Genomic DNA, 12,175 nt, shown 5'->3' on the forward strand with positions numbered 1-12,175 from the left:
GCGGTGCTATTCCGAATTCAAGGAGAGAGGATACTGCCCAATAACCATTTACTTCTGTATGGCACTTGGAAAAGGCCTTAGAAATGTCCATTTATATTAACCACTTGAAATTAATTGGTGGTGGCTGCTCAAGGAATCCTTCTTAAGAGTTGACATTGCGCGAACAGCTTGCTACATTTCAACTGATGTGAGTACACTTGTCTAAAGAAAAGGCCTAATGGCTGAGTTCAACTTTTGCACAAAAGAGTGAGTAACATTTTCTTTCATTCAAAAGAAGTAAAGGTGCCACAGAGAACAGTAGTCTTTTTTCCATAGCCATTATACTTACATGGCTTGTTGGTACAAAAAGGCCTGTACCTGACCACCTCTTGTACAACAGTTTTGTCTCTTGCAAGTGGGCTGACAAACTCAAAAATAGATCTGACAACATAGTGGGCTCAGGAGACCAAATCAAGACCTTATCAATTGAAATATATATCTATTTTTAAAAAATACTCATAAACTCTCTTTTAAGAATCTACCAAGAAAGCTGTCACTACATTTTCCCTGAGAGATAGACTGACATTGTGAGGATTGGTATTTTCCCATCTTTGTGTGGTAAAATTTCAAAGGGATTAAATGATGTAACTCTCACAATGGTGAATTACTGTGGCTTTTGCTTTGACCCATACTTGCCCTTTTTACTTTCAGCACTTTCTCCTGCCAAAATTCACATAGCTAAAAAGGAAAGGGGATTGGCCACTATCACAGGTCCCACAAGACTGGAATTTCTGCACTAGAAAGTACAATAAAAACAAGTTGCTGTGTAACTTGCCCTACACTAGACCTCAGTAGTGTTCAGGGCACGTGAATCCGAAGCACTTCAGTCTGCAAAACAATTGTTGAGATTAAAATTTACGTCCTGCATCCTTCTGAATTCTTGATTTGGTGGGAATCTCAATTTTCAATCGAGACAAGAATTACGAGACATGTGATTGTGGCCAACATAATGAAAACGCACAACTTGCAATTCCTCCAATCGCAGTGAAATTAAAAGGCAGTCTCTAATGGGGGGCCTTACAACTTTATGCACATGTGATAATGTTACAGAAATAGTTATCAGTTATTTTTCCCAGAGTATTATTCTTATAATTAGAGCGTCATAGTCTTGCTATTGTTAATTTGTTTTTCTTTTTCAATGCATATGTAGGTTTTGTTCCATGTAAACAACGGTGCTGGCAGAATAACAACTATATATGAACCAAAGCATACCAGCAGTGCCTTGTGTGATGGAAAATGGCACAAACTTCAAGCAAACAAGAGCAAACACCACAACATAATCATTGTTGATGGTAACTTAGTGAAGTCAGAGAATCCCCATACGCAGTCTACCTCAGCAGATACAAACAATCCGATTTATGTTGGAGGCTATCCTGGTATGTATTCCACCGTTTTCTAGCAGGAACATTAGAATGCAGCAATTGACAAATAAGTAGCTCTTGTAAAAAAAAATGGTGATTGAAATAGAATTTCAGCTTCATGTGTTACACAAACACTTGTGCCTTAGTTACTATTATGCTAATTCAAGACCTTCAATAGCACATTTCTAAAATAGTATTGGCAATATGGTGTTATTAGGCTCAGGAAGTCTTTGGCCAAACCTAATGCCATTCTTGTGACTGGAAGACACATAGTCCTGGTTATAAATGTCTCATTATTGCCACACATTTCCCTCTTTTTTGCTTCACCAGAAGCAGAAGCCTCAGAGCCTATCGAATGAACCCATGTGTTTTACCAGGAAAGAGGAAAATTCTTGTTTCATGTATACAAGATTTCTCAATTGGTACTGTGAGCCTTTCTGGTGTCCGAAAAGTAGTACTTAATTTGCCCAGTTGGTTGCAGATGGGCCTATCTGCACTCATTTGCTAGGACTGCCATTTATTTTTAATAATCACATGTTGACCCAGAACAAAAGAGGGAAATGCAGATGGGGGAGGGAATGACACAAAAACAGTTACAAAAGGAAAACTTAGAGATTAAATATAACCTTCAAGAGTAAAATAAAGGAGCACGAAGTGCAGTGTGATGAATGAAAGAGGGAATCAAGGCTAGACAGCTTTGGTATTTGAAAACCCCAACATTTAGCAGTGTGGGTCGGGGCTTCTGAGAAAAACTTTGGTTACCCTCACTTAATATCTTGCAAATTAAGCATTGCAGAAAAGGCTTGTGCATTCATTTCACAAACTAATGAACACAGTATACAAATGATTTTGGGGTAGGCCTAACTTTCAAGTTTCAGATCCATAGTGCTATGTGTAGGAAAGTGCCCCTTTTTTGACATGGTCACCCCCACTTTTAGCCAAGTGTAAGATGCAATTGTAACAGGAAGTGCACCCCCTCCTGCATGATGACCCGTAAATTAGCATTACAAGGCAGGGAGCTTCAAAGAGCTCACTGGTTTTGGTATGCAAATCTGACTTCCTTCAGAGGCGATTTCTCCCCCTGACCAGGGCACATTTGGCACCTGGACAGGCATGAAAATTATAAGTCAGAGAAGTGTGTTCACCATTAGGCTAGTTCCAACCATAAAGTGGGCTACTTGATATGTATATGAAAATTAAAAGTCTGTCATTTTGGTGATTTCTGAATTAGGAACTCTGGGACAGGCTTATGCCCACTTCCCACAGGAAGTGGTCATCTAGGGGGCGTAGTGACCCCAGGTGTAACTTGCACATTGCTTACTACCCTACACTCCCCAAACCCCCTAATTCTAGTATTTAGGGGAGCTACTGGCACCAGGAAAGCAGATTCTGCTGACCTGAAAGAAGAAGGACACTGAAGAGCCACAAAAGCAAGAAAAGAGGATCAGTGACTGACTTGGCACCAACCCTGCCAGCATGTCTGCTATCCCCGACAGTTGCGCATCCACCTCCAAAAGCCTGGGAGTGCTTCCAGCCTTCACCCAAGATCCAGGAGCTCCTGCAGGTACCCGAAAAGGACTGCGGGAACTCCAGGATGCTGCACACCCGAGACTGGAAGTACCACTGCACTCATGCCCCTTAGCCTGAGTTGAAGTGGGCCAACTGTGCCAGCGTGGTCCCTTGACCCTTCAGAATCAAATCGCATCTCAGGTTTTCCAGAGTGGACTCACCGATGCCGCCTGCAGCCTCTTTGTGCAGCCCCCCTCAACTGTAAGTGTCTCCGAAGACAAAAACCTGATGCCTCAAGACACCTCTGTACCCAGCCACACCAGCATGTGGGGAAGAGAACCAAAGGCTTCCCCACATCCCCGAACATTGTGAGACCTGTGCCCCCTTTTTGGGTCAGCCAGACTGGCCCCCCACTCCAAGCCTGCAGCCTCTTTTTTTTCAGACTCATCCCCGTTGACTTCAACGGGGGACCTGATGCTGAACTGCACCTCTGTACTTGGCTGCCCTGGTGTTGCAGAGTTGACCTTTTGGTGCTGCATTGGACCCTGCCCCACACTCTCCTTAAACCCAGAAGATGGGTCCTGTAAGCCGCTGTAAAATACTTGTATGCACTATATAACTTTCCTCCGTAGGATAACATTACCATTCCAGAAATTACACTGTCGGCTTTTAAAAACTGTAGAAATTCATAACTTGAAACGTACTTACCTAACTGTGATGATCTTGGTGCCTAAATATATATAAAGATACATGTGGCTCTCCTTATTGGGTCATGGGTATCATTTAAACCTATGTGCATACAGCAGGTGTCTAACACTCCTCTCTGATAAGCCTGAGGCTGCTCGACCACACTACCCCCTAAGGGAGCACCTTGAGGTTGGTAGAGCAAACCCCTGTCCAATTAAAAGGGATACTTGGACTCTTTGCACAGTATACATCTTTTTGATATGCTATAGAAAGAGCCAACTTCCTACACTATGACTGAAAATTCTGGAAAGTCAAGATCATTTGCTTCTTGCAGCGTTATGTTCTTACTGCTAAACTGAGCCTAGCCCCGATCTCCCAAAAATAGTGGAAATAAAAGCTCCATCTGATGCCATTCTAGGTCTAGGCTTCTAACTGAGGAATAATGCTTCTTAAGACAGAAAATTGAGGTTTCTACTGCACCACTCATGGTTTCTCTTGGACTGTAAGAACCCTCCTGTTTCTTGTGCCATTGGTGTCTCTAGTGAGATTGGTCCCCTGTAAAAGTGAAAAAATTTACACTTTCGAGGCTCAGACCATAGATTTCGTGGGTATCTAGGTTATATCAGTACCTCTATATTTCACCTTCTGACTTTCTATTTGTCTGTGGACAAGCTATTTTTTTTTTATAATTCTTTTCAAGAGGCACATAGGCAGGGTTCCCCGTGCCAGAACATCATTCTGAATTACAATTTCACCCTCCTGATATTTGGGGTTGAAGATTCCCAGCAAACCAGCTCTAAGAGAAATATTTATTATAAAGTGGCGAAGCGTGTTGTTAACGGCACTCTTCGTCACGTTAGAAAAGCAGGGCTGCACCATATTTACTGGAATATTGTGCAGCCCTGCGTTTCCCCCTGCTCTGGCGCTAACTTTAGCTGCCTAACACCAACACAGGCACCCTTGCACCATAGCACAAGGGTGCCTGTGTTGAGGGGAAGATTGGTTATGTGCAGAAAGGTTCCCCTTCCTGCACATAAACAATCTTTAAATGCCATTTTGTAACTTCTGTGTGTTGCTTAATGCAGCACACATAGAAGTTGCAAAACAGCTTTTTTTGAAAATGAATCTTTATGTGCAGGAATGGAGACCTTCCTGCACATTAGCAATCATAAGTAATTTGCTGTTTCTATGTGTGCTCACAAGGTGGCACACATGGAAACAGCTAAAACGAGGATAAATAAAGCATGTCTCCTAGTTTTGCCTGTTTTAGACAAGGTTTTCCCACATCCTAATTTTGGCGCTTCCTCCTATTTACTCTGCCCTTGTAAATAGAGGGCAGCTTCAAAATCAATGAGTGCACCCCCCCCCCTTTTGTGCTAAATACAGTGTCAAAGGGTGCCTTATTTACAAGGCAGCGTTAAGCCATGTTAAGTGGCATAATGCTGCCTTGTAAATAAGGCAAGGCCCCTATTGCCATCACAACGTCACTGAAAATGACATTATGGTGGCGTTAGGGGCTTGTAAATAGGCCCCTAAGTGCTTGACAAAGTGTACGGGTAACTGAAATATCACTAGCTGATTAAGACCCTTTAGTTGGTTTGCCTGTAGCAATTAAATTGTAAAATGTTGATTAGAAGCGTATTGACATTTGTATAGCACAAACCAGGCCCGCCAAGTAGCAGGAGGCTGTACATATGAGCAAAATAATCCAAACAAAATATATTGTATCAGTAAAAAGAATCTGAAGTAAAGCATTGCGTAGTTTAAATAATTGTAACATTTTAAACAGTGGGTGTATGAAACTGGGGGGCATATTATCAAGGAACGGCGTTAAAATTACGATAATGGGCTTGATAATATGCCATCGAGAATTCCAATAGAAGCCCATGTTAACACCATAACATAGGTTTCTATTGGAATTCTAAAGGGAATATTATCAAGCCCACTATCGCCGCTTTAGCTGCAGTTTACTGCCGCTAAAGCAGCAATATTTTAACGCCGTTCCTTGATATTATGCCCCCGGCTTTTTTATATAGTGGGCCTAAAAGAGGTACACTGTGTAAAGAATCCAGGCAAACCCAAAGAAATTACAGAGGCACAAATTACACCACAAATGTTCTCTTTTGTGGTAGTGTGGGTGAGCAGATAGGCATGTCAGAGGGTAGTGTTAACTATTTATTGAACACACAAAGGCAGTGTATAAGATACACACGCAATAAAGAAATCGACAACCTCACGTGATCGGGAACATGGCGGCCGGTTAGTCCTGCAGTGAGCTCTCCCCGCTAAACCTCTGGACCGTGTTGGATTGAAAGGAAAATGCCTGAGCTGTCTACCGTAAGGGTTTTCTCCGCTGTAAATCCCCCTCCTTACCGCGTAGCTCACCAATCGCGGCTCTTGGCCTCAGTGCTTCGTACCTCTGCCTCTGGCGTCTCTTTGCGGACGGACGAAGTGGTGTAGCTGGTTTCAGCTTCGGCAGGGATGGGAGGAGGCACGAGTGCGGGTTCTCCAGCTGCGCCTCCTGACTTCAACATGCTCCGCGCTCCTGACATCTCCCTAAGGACAGCGCAGTGCACAGCTGGTCCCAGGCTTCGGCTGGGCTGAAAGGGGATGCAGGCGTTAGTGCTTTGCGGTCCATCTTGTCGACTAGCTGGTGGTTTTTGGACTTGGCTGACATTCTCTCTTGTTGATTGACTTTCTTCGTGGTGGAACTCGGTGGAGTTCATGTTTAGCGGTCAGTGGGACTAAGCTTTTACTTGTTCTGCCTTACCTCTGGTTTACCCTTGGGTCTATCCTGCCTGATTTATAGGAACCAGGCTTGAGGGTACTGGGGCCATCGCTGGCAAGAGGTAATAATTAGGAGGCAGCCTGGCTGGAGGGGGTCGGGTCAACCCCTTGTGGCTCTGGGGTCAATAATTTTAAGCTGCACACAGCGTTGCTGCAAAGAGGCAGGTAGCCGCTAGGATTTTCTTTGGGGGAACTTTGGGAAGAATCTGCTGTAAGTGACTGCCCCAAGAAACACTGACAAATGCATCAATAGAAGGAGCTAAGAAGAGGGGTCAAGTTGAAGTAGAGCTGAAACCTCTATCCCGGCTTGAAGCTGGGCGGGGGAGATATCTTATTACGATTTCTGGCTCTATTAATTCGCCTTTGTCAGTTGTCATCACTGTCTTATCCTCAACCCCTCTCATGAGCCCTAGATGTCTAAAACGAGCACCTATTAGCGATCTGCCCTTGGTACAACATACCTCTCGGAAGAGGGGATCAGTCAGAGACAAAAGTAAACAAGTGGGTTTGGTTACACACAGACCAGCCATAGTTCCTCCCATAGTAGCAGCTAATCCTGATACTACAACTAAGTCTACAGTTCCACTAGTGCAGACTACGGGAGTTGCAGCCCCAATAGAAGGGAAGGGGAGTGAGGCCCTTTGCCGATATACTCTAAGAAATAAAATATTTGGGTTTAGGACATTTTCAGATATTTCTACTGGGATTCTGCCCATCCCCGGGATTGGAAGAGCGGTCGTAAAAAGTCGTAAAAAAAATGTGTAAGAAGACAGGGGGTAAGACTTCTCCTATTTCTGCTCTATCTCAATCCTCTTCTATATCCCGACTGTTACGGCAGCGGAAGGACTCTACTCAATTGAGAATAACTCCCTTAGATCTTTCTTCATGGTGCTCCCGTCAGATCAGCTTACCCGTCAATTAAATATACCTTGGTTAGAAAGGCAGTTGGCATCTCAAGCCACGCCTCTCCCCGGGAAAATTGCAGATCCTAAAATGGCCAATACAGGAGAAGAAGAAATGACTACGACTGCACAGAAAACTGATTTGAATTTTCCAATTTCAAATAGATATTGAGTCTTACGTGTCAGGTCTGAAGAGCACGTTATATGTCCTTAGGAAGTTCCTCAGGCTTCCAAGCAGTATTAGTCTCCTGGTATTTGTCTGGATAATCCATCTTGAGTCGAATAGTTCCAACCAATCGGAATTGATGAAGATGCTAGGGAATCTTACCTCGGAAATCAGATGTAAATTCGATATTTCGTAAAGGAATCAGGCAAAAATCCAAGACACTTGTGAAGCGTTGGAGGTGAAAGTCTCCGCTATTATGGAGAGGATTTGTCTGGTAGAAGCATCCATTGAGGCTCTAAATAAGGAAGTGGAAGTAAATCGGGCTGAAATCCAATCCTTAAAAAGTGGTGAAGAATCTATGATGGATAAAATTGAAGATCTGGAGGGTGATAATAATAAAAGTTTCTTAATAGTACTGTTAAAAGAGTTTATCTCGACTATTGATTCCCTAGACCTGGAGGCTGATACTCAGAGAATCCACTGGGATCCATTCACAAAAAAATAATAATAGGACAACACCCAGAAGAATTTTGGTAAACTTTAAAACATTCTTTCTGAAAGAGCGGATTCTATCTGAAGCACTCCAAGCTAGCTCCTATTCCAAGGGCGCCTGGTCTTTTCGAAGCAGTTCAGATCTGTCTAGAATTACCCAAGACAGACTGGGGAAGTTTATACTGACTTTAAGATCATTTGGGGGGACAGCGCAATTGAGATTCCCCGCTCTGCTAAAAGTAATGTGGAACAATAAAATGACCAACTTTAGAGATCCGAAGGAGGTGGGAAATTTCATAGAGCAAATAAAGGCTTGGTTCGAAGCTGATTCTTGTAGTGTAATATAGTGTAATATATATGTTTTCCGTAGGGGAGGGGAGGTAGCTTGACTGGGCGGGCTATCATCAAGCCCAGGCAATGTTAGGGAGAGTTCCCATGGGAGGGAGGGCCCAGCTCGAGGAAGCTAATTCTTTACTTCTTTTTTTCACCGGGTGGGGAGCAAAATAGGGAAAAAAAGACAAATAAGGCCTCATTTGTCAAATAGACAAGATAGCATATATAAAAGTGGGTGGATCTGTAAACAACTTATCGTACTGGCACTCTTTCTTTAACTTCAATTAAACTTCTAACGTGGGATGTTAATAGTTTAAGGGTCTTAATTAGACAGAGGAGAAGCTTCCAATATCTGTGCCAGTCTAAGTTTGAAATGATCATCCTTCAAGAGACCCACTGAACATGTGAGGAATGGAAATGCATTTGTGATAAGCAGAGATGGATTGATTTCTCCTGTCACACAACACAATCTTGTTATATTTGACTTCACATACATAAAAGTCCAATGATTATTAAATAAGTGAGTGCGTAGTTAGTGCATTTATTTTGTGGTGGTGAAAGGTATCCACCCTCTACACTTATCTCTATTAGAATCTTGGCAACTGGTTTCGTTGGATCCCGGGAGGGCCTCCCAACCTGAAAGTATCCCTGTGCTTGGTCAAGAGTAGCTAAGGTTCTCAACACTTTTGTCTTCCAACAGTCGTTCTCCTAACCTAGTGTTTTGGGTTATTCCCAGAATATTTATTTTCTGTCAATTTATTTGTTGAAGGGTTGTATTTGGAATCATTTAATTCCAATTATCGCAAAATGATTCACGAGTAATAGATCTTAGATTCTCAGAAAATGCTTTATTCAATTTCAATTTTTATAAAACCATAAAAGCAACAGTTCATTTAGAAATATACAGACATACTTAAATTAAGAACAGCTAATACATTTTCTTTTCCTCAATATACTTTTTAAAAAAAACAACATGATTCACAAGTAATAGACAGCCCAGGACTATGGACAAGAATTAAATCTGATTAGTAATAATAATACTTTCGATTTCTACATAAAGAGTTAAATCCAGAGTTAAATCCAGGTAGGAATCCACAAGTAAAATTGCCTCCCCGAATCGCCCCCTTCACCATATTTAGAGCTTAGGAAATTTCACAAGTGGAATCTCCTCTGTATTTATAACTTTATTCAGAAATTAGAATATTTTGTATTATCACCCAACTTTAAACATATATCTAAAAATCAGATTGCCATTTTGCATAATTTCTAGGCCTGAATGAAATTCCTGTTATACCGGCGTAATGTCACAAATTTTGCGATATGCTTGTTGCATGAAATCCCCCACAATATGCCATTATGCCACATACTGTAATTATGACATGTTTGGAGTAAAGTTTTTGGGGCCTATTTCCGAGCTGGTTTGAGTAGCTATTGGCCCACGCTACGTGGTGCTAGAGCGACGCAAACCTTAAATCAGATATATGAAGCCACGCAAGGCCACTGTATGTGTCCCTTAATGGCTCCATAATTCTGGATTAAGGCAATGCAGCGCACATCCCTACATTGCCTTACTCTGCACTGGGAATGGGTTCCTTAGGCGTTGCACGGGTGTTCCCATGCAACTCCCATATTTTTTTTACACATTCACAAATTTACCAGGACTGGTGAGCCTGGGATTAGGCCATAAGAAAACGCTTTCCGGGAGAGGCGTAGAGAGGAGAAATATCTATATTTCTCCTCGTCACTTCCTCTTTCTGTGTGCTGCATTCTGCAGCACACATAGAGAGAGGAAAATGCCTCTCAGATTTTTGTTTGTGCAGGAAGGTGCACAAAAACAATCCTGCATGCAATGCAGGCACCTTTGCACCATGGTGCAAGGGTGCCTGTGTTGGCACTAGGCTGCCAAAAGGGCGTCAGTGCAGAGAAAAAGGCATCAAAGTGCCATATTGCCTGAAATACAGTGCATTCCTGCCCTTTCCATGTCATGCTCTGCACTGCATGTCTTTTTCATAAATAGACACCTTAGTGTGGGAGCTCAGGAGCGTCTTAATCTATAGGAACGTGTGCTGCTGTTGTCTGCGCCTCTTGTGTTTTTGTGCTATTTTTCTAAATGCCGGTTTTCCATTTTTCATAGTTGTGCAGTATTTTGTGTAATCACGCAAAAGCAAGTTGCGCACATTTTGCAAACCCCTGATAATTTGGGCAAAAGCTTTGCACTTATTACAGGGGTCTAAGTAATTCATTATTAGTTGCTAAAGGTTTATATGTTTAGATTCCATTCAACCCCCTCTCCGCTATTCTGGAAAACGTTTAAATGATGTGCTCCTCACACTTTGATGTGGATACAAGCAGTGCTTATTTTGTCAAAAAGTACGTGGAAGGGACTCAGGTTTTTCCTTTCATTCGCCAGCATGCTAAATGACAGGGTTGATATATACCACTGCTAGCTATAGCCTTGACTCCACCTTATTGGCCTCATTTACAACAATTTGACGTAGGGCAGCGCTGCATGTCACTTTGCTGCTCTGCGTCAAAAGAAAAGGGCAGGAATATGCTGTATCTATGTGATACAGCGCATTCATGTTCTCTTCCTGGTACACACATTGGTGCCTAGCACCAATTCAGGTACCCTTGCACCATGGTGCAAGGGTGTCTGCGCTGTAGCACAATTGTTTTTGTGCAGGAAAGGGCACCTTCCTGCATAGAAAAAAAAGTTAAGCCTAACATGGGGTGGTGCACGGTTTTGACGCATTCCCAGATTCACACTGTGTTGTAAATCTGGGAATGTATCAAATACCATGGGCGTTGAGTGAGAACATCCACCGCTTCGCCCATGGCACTCCTCCCTGGTGCAGGGTGAGGCAACGCAGCGCTTGTGCTGGGTGGCATTTTGTTGCATCGTAGATATGACTCTAGGCTGCGGGAACGTCAATAACAGTGACATTCCGGTGACCACTGGGCCCCCTATGCAGTTTTCTGCCACTAAAGCAGCGATAATTGTATCGCCTGTCTTGATAATATGCCCCAAAGTATTTTATTGATGAATCTGCTAATCTGTTTGACATGCTGATGGTGACAAAACGTAATCTTGTTGAACCCAAAATGAATTGGAAGAATCTTCATAAGATTTCTAACATTTTCTTTGCAGCCAACGTTAAACAAAACTGCTTGACAAGCCGGACACCCTTCCGTGGATGCATGAGAAACCTCGTGCTGACAAAAGGACAACACATCGAGGTGCAGGACTTTGGCAAGGCCTTCGAGCACCCGGGAGTCTACCCGCATTCTTGCCCCGCAGCGGACATTTAAACCTCAGAGACACCTCCATCTTTGATGCACATTTGTAATGAAGACATGTCAGAGGAAACCCAGGCCTCCTCTTTTTTAATCATTTGCTCTTCAACTCAGGATCAATATTTTAGCCACGTGTTTTACAAGTACTTTTTAACTAAAATACATTTGTTCAACAAATACCTCTACTGCAATGTTAACATATACGTTTTCATTTTTATTAATCGTTGTTTACAGTCAATGTTCACCTGATTACTTGACAGTATTACATTTTTGTTGTATTTCGGTCACCAGGCAATTTTCCACAAAGACAATAAAATTAGCATGATTTTCAACTGTGGACCCTATTTGTGTGTCAAATGGGATTAATAGTTAGCACATAATTGAGGAGAATTGTACCTTAATACTGTTGTGGTATATAAGACATTAATATCTCGATGAAAGCTTGCACTTACTGCGGAGAGAAAAGGGGGAATTTGTAAAAGCCCTTATCTCCACCGGAGTGTCACTTGTTTTGACGAACTGGTGGCATAGTGCCATTTCCCATATTTACAAGGTGGGGCTAAGCCACTTTACATGGCCGAACGCCAACTTGTAAATATGCCCCT

General features: G+C 42.6%; 1 protein-coding gene across 1 annotated transcript in view; it reads left to right on the forward strand.

The window, feature by feature from the left end:
- The window catches only part of LOC147669098 (laminin subunit alpha-1-like), a 213,595-nt gene extending 201,683 nt beyond the window's left edge, over positions 1-11,912 (forward strand). Inside the window, exons 33-34 of the mRNA XM_086948228.1 lie at positions 1,190-1,415; positions 11,425-11,912. Coding sequence (XP_086804354.1) covers positions 1,190-1,415; positions 11,425-11,585 — 387 coding nt within the window. The 3' untranslated portion in view covers positions 11,586-11,912. The remainder of the gene's footprint in view (positions 1-1,189; positions 1,416-11,424) is intronic.
- The last annotated feature ends 263 nt before the right edge of the window (positions 11,913-12,175 follow it).

This window comes from Lissotriton vulgaris, unplaced genomic scaffold (assembly GCF_964263255.1).
Source record: "Lissotriton vulgaris unplaced genomic scaffold, aLisVul1.2 SCAFFOLD_789, whole genome shotgun sequence".
In the NCBI taxonomy this organism is placed as follows: domain Eukaryota; kingdom Metazoa; phylum Chordata; class Amphibia; order Caudata; family Salamandridae; genus Lissotriton; species Lissotriton vulgaris.